The following is a 2,045-nucleotide window of genomic DNA, read 5'->3' on the forward strand; positions in this document are numbered from 1 at the left end:
AAGTAATGGAAGCGGGCAGCAGTGGCTTCCACGGTGGCTTCAGTGGCTTCAGTGGCTTCAAGCTCCCCCAGCAGCCAAGGTTAAGGCCATCCCACGCGATGCAAACGCAAACAGAGGCAGCAGCGAGATGCAGCCAACAGCGCAGGCCTCAGCCCAGGCCGCAGCCCACCTGGCAGGCAAGGCAGGCAAGGCAGGCAAGGCAGGCAAGGCAGGCAAGACCGAACCAAGGGACAGCCAAGGCGGTGCTAATAGAGAGCCATGTCTCAAGGTGACGCAGGATGGGGCAGGAGGGCGGATCATGGCCCGGCGCTGGGTCGTGCCCGCCCCGTCGCCGTCGCCATCGCCATCGGTTGCCGTGGTGACGCGCCTCGACCCAGTCAACAATCATGACTTCCCCCAAAGACCCTCGATGCTACCTGCCTTCACAACGCCTCGTCTCCGTCTCCTCTTTCCTGCTTTAGATACCCGCCCAGACTATTTGCAGAAAGTGGAATCCCTCCTCCTCCATCTTGCTCCTCCTCTTCCTCACCACCACTCTCGCATCACCACATCTGCCAAACCAAAACCACCTGCTCCATCCAAAACCACCTGCTCCATCCAAAAACCGCATCACAACCCTGCCAACCTCGAGAGGCCCTTCTACCTAGGAAGAGCTCGTTCGTCTCCCGTCTCCCCAGGCCTGAGGAGGCCTCTCTCTCGCATCCACCCCCGTTGAGCTGCAAAGCCCGACCTCTGCTGAGCACGACCTAAGCTCTCCCCCTTTGCCCGGCAGCCACTGCTAGCGCTGCGTGAGGTTGGTGCTTCTTCTTCTTCTTCTTCTTCTTCTGCTGCTGCTGCCATGATGGAAATCACACTGACGAGACGGTCCCCAGTTTCGGACCCAAAGGTTCCCTTCGACAACCTCAACCGACGACAATTCCCTCCGGACTCGACCTTGCGACACAATGCTGTCCTCTCCATCCCGCAATCTTCAGGCCCGCCAACGCGCGACTCACCGACGGCAAAACTCGACGCCGTCCGCCTTTGAGCCGGCCAAGATCCCAGCCCTGCCCACTGTCCAGAACCGACAGCGAGCCCTCGGCCACCGCCGGGGCCTCAGCTTGGACACACGACGCCAACACCTGTCGCCCGCTTCCGCCGCGGCCGCGACCACCACGACACCAACAAGGCAGGACTTTGCAATGGTAAGCAACACTAACAACACAGCATCACCGCAGCATGTGCTGCGAGAAGCGCAGCAGCAACGCATTCTAGCACGCCCGGGCCCCCACCAGCAGAACCTCTCCAGGTCTCACACGAGACATCTCAGCCACCACCACCAACAACAGCAACAACACCCGCTGCGACGCCAGCAACACCAGCAGCAAAACTTCATGGCCGCCGCCAATGACCACGACAACGGCTACGTCATGTCGCCTCACGGCACCCCCCAGCACCAGCGCTTCGGCGCCGCCTGCTTCGACAACAGCTCCTCCCCTGTCCCCTTCAACCCCTACCAGGGAGGAGGCATCAACGTCATGGTCCCCATGAAGGACGATCCCGCCTTTGTCGGCGCCATGATGAACGACAAGGACTTTGACCTCTTTGGCGCCGACGCCGATCTCTCGTCGCCCGCCTTCATGGACTTCAACGAGAGCCCAACCTCCGCTCAGCCCATCTGGGCCCCCGAGGGCGACGCCGCCGCCGCAACTCTCAGGCGCACGACCCGCAGGATCAGCAACGGCATCCTCGACCGTGTGGCCAAGTTTGAGACCATGGGCGGCGAGCCCTCGAGGCCGATAACGCCCCCTCATCAAAACGGAAACGGTCAGTTCCTTCCCGCGCGCCTTTGCTCTGATGAAACTGCTTCGCTCACACATGGGCCAGGCTATTTCCCTCCTACGCCCATGGAGACCCCCCATGACCGTATTGTCAAGCAGCAGCCTGAGCAGGCCTCAAGGCCCAGCAGGTTCTCTGACGATTACGACGAGTCCATGGAGGAGACCCTCAAGCCCGTCCGTGGCAAGCCAACCTCGAGGGCCCAGAATGTCTTTGAGGAGATGAGG

The 2,045-nt window shown here is 61.4% G+C and overlaps 1 protein-coding gene across 1 annotated transcript in view; it reads left to right on the forward strand.

Annotated features, from left to right (window-relative positions):
* Positions 1–944: 944 nt before the first annotated feature.
* The window catches only part of VDAG_04003 (uncharacterized protein), a gene marked incomplete at both ends in the record, with an annotated part of 2,666 nt that continues 1,565 nt past the window's right edge, over positions 945–2,045 (forward strand). The window contains one exon of the mRNA XM_009654087.1: positions 945–2,027. Coding sequence (XP_009652382.1) covers positions 945–2,027 — 1,083 coding nt within the window. The remainder of the gene's footprint in view (positions 2,028–2,045) is intronic.

Source organism: Verticillium dahliae, genomic scaffold (genome assembly GCF_000150675.1).
Source record: "Verticillium dahliae VdLs.17 supercont1.6 genomic scaffold, whole genome shotgun sequence".
Taxonomy (NCBI): domain Eukaryota; kingdom Fungi; phylum Ascomycota; class Sordariomycetes; order Glomerellales; family Plectosphaerellaceae; genus Verticillium; species Verticillium dahliae.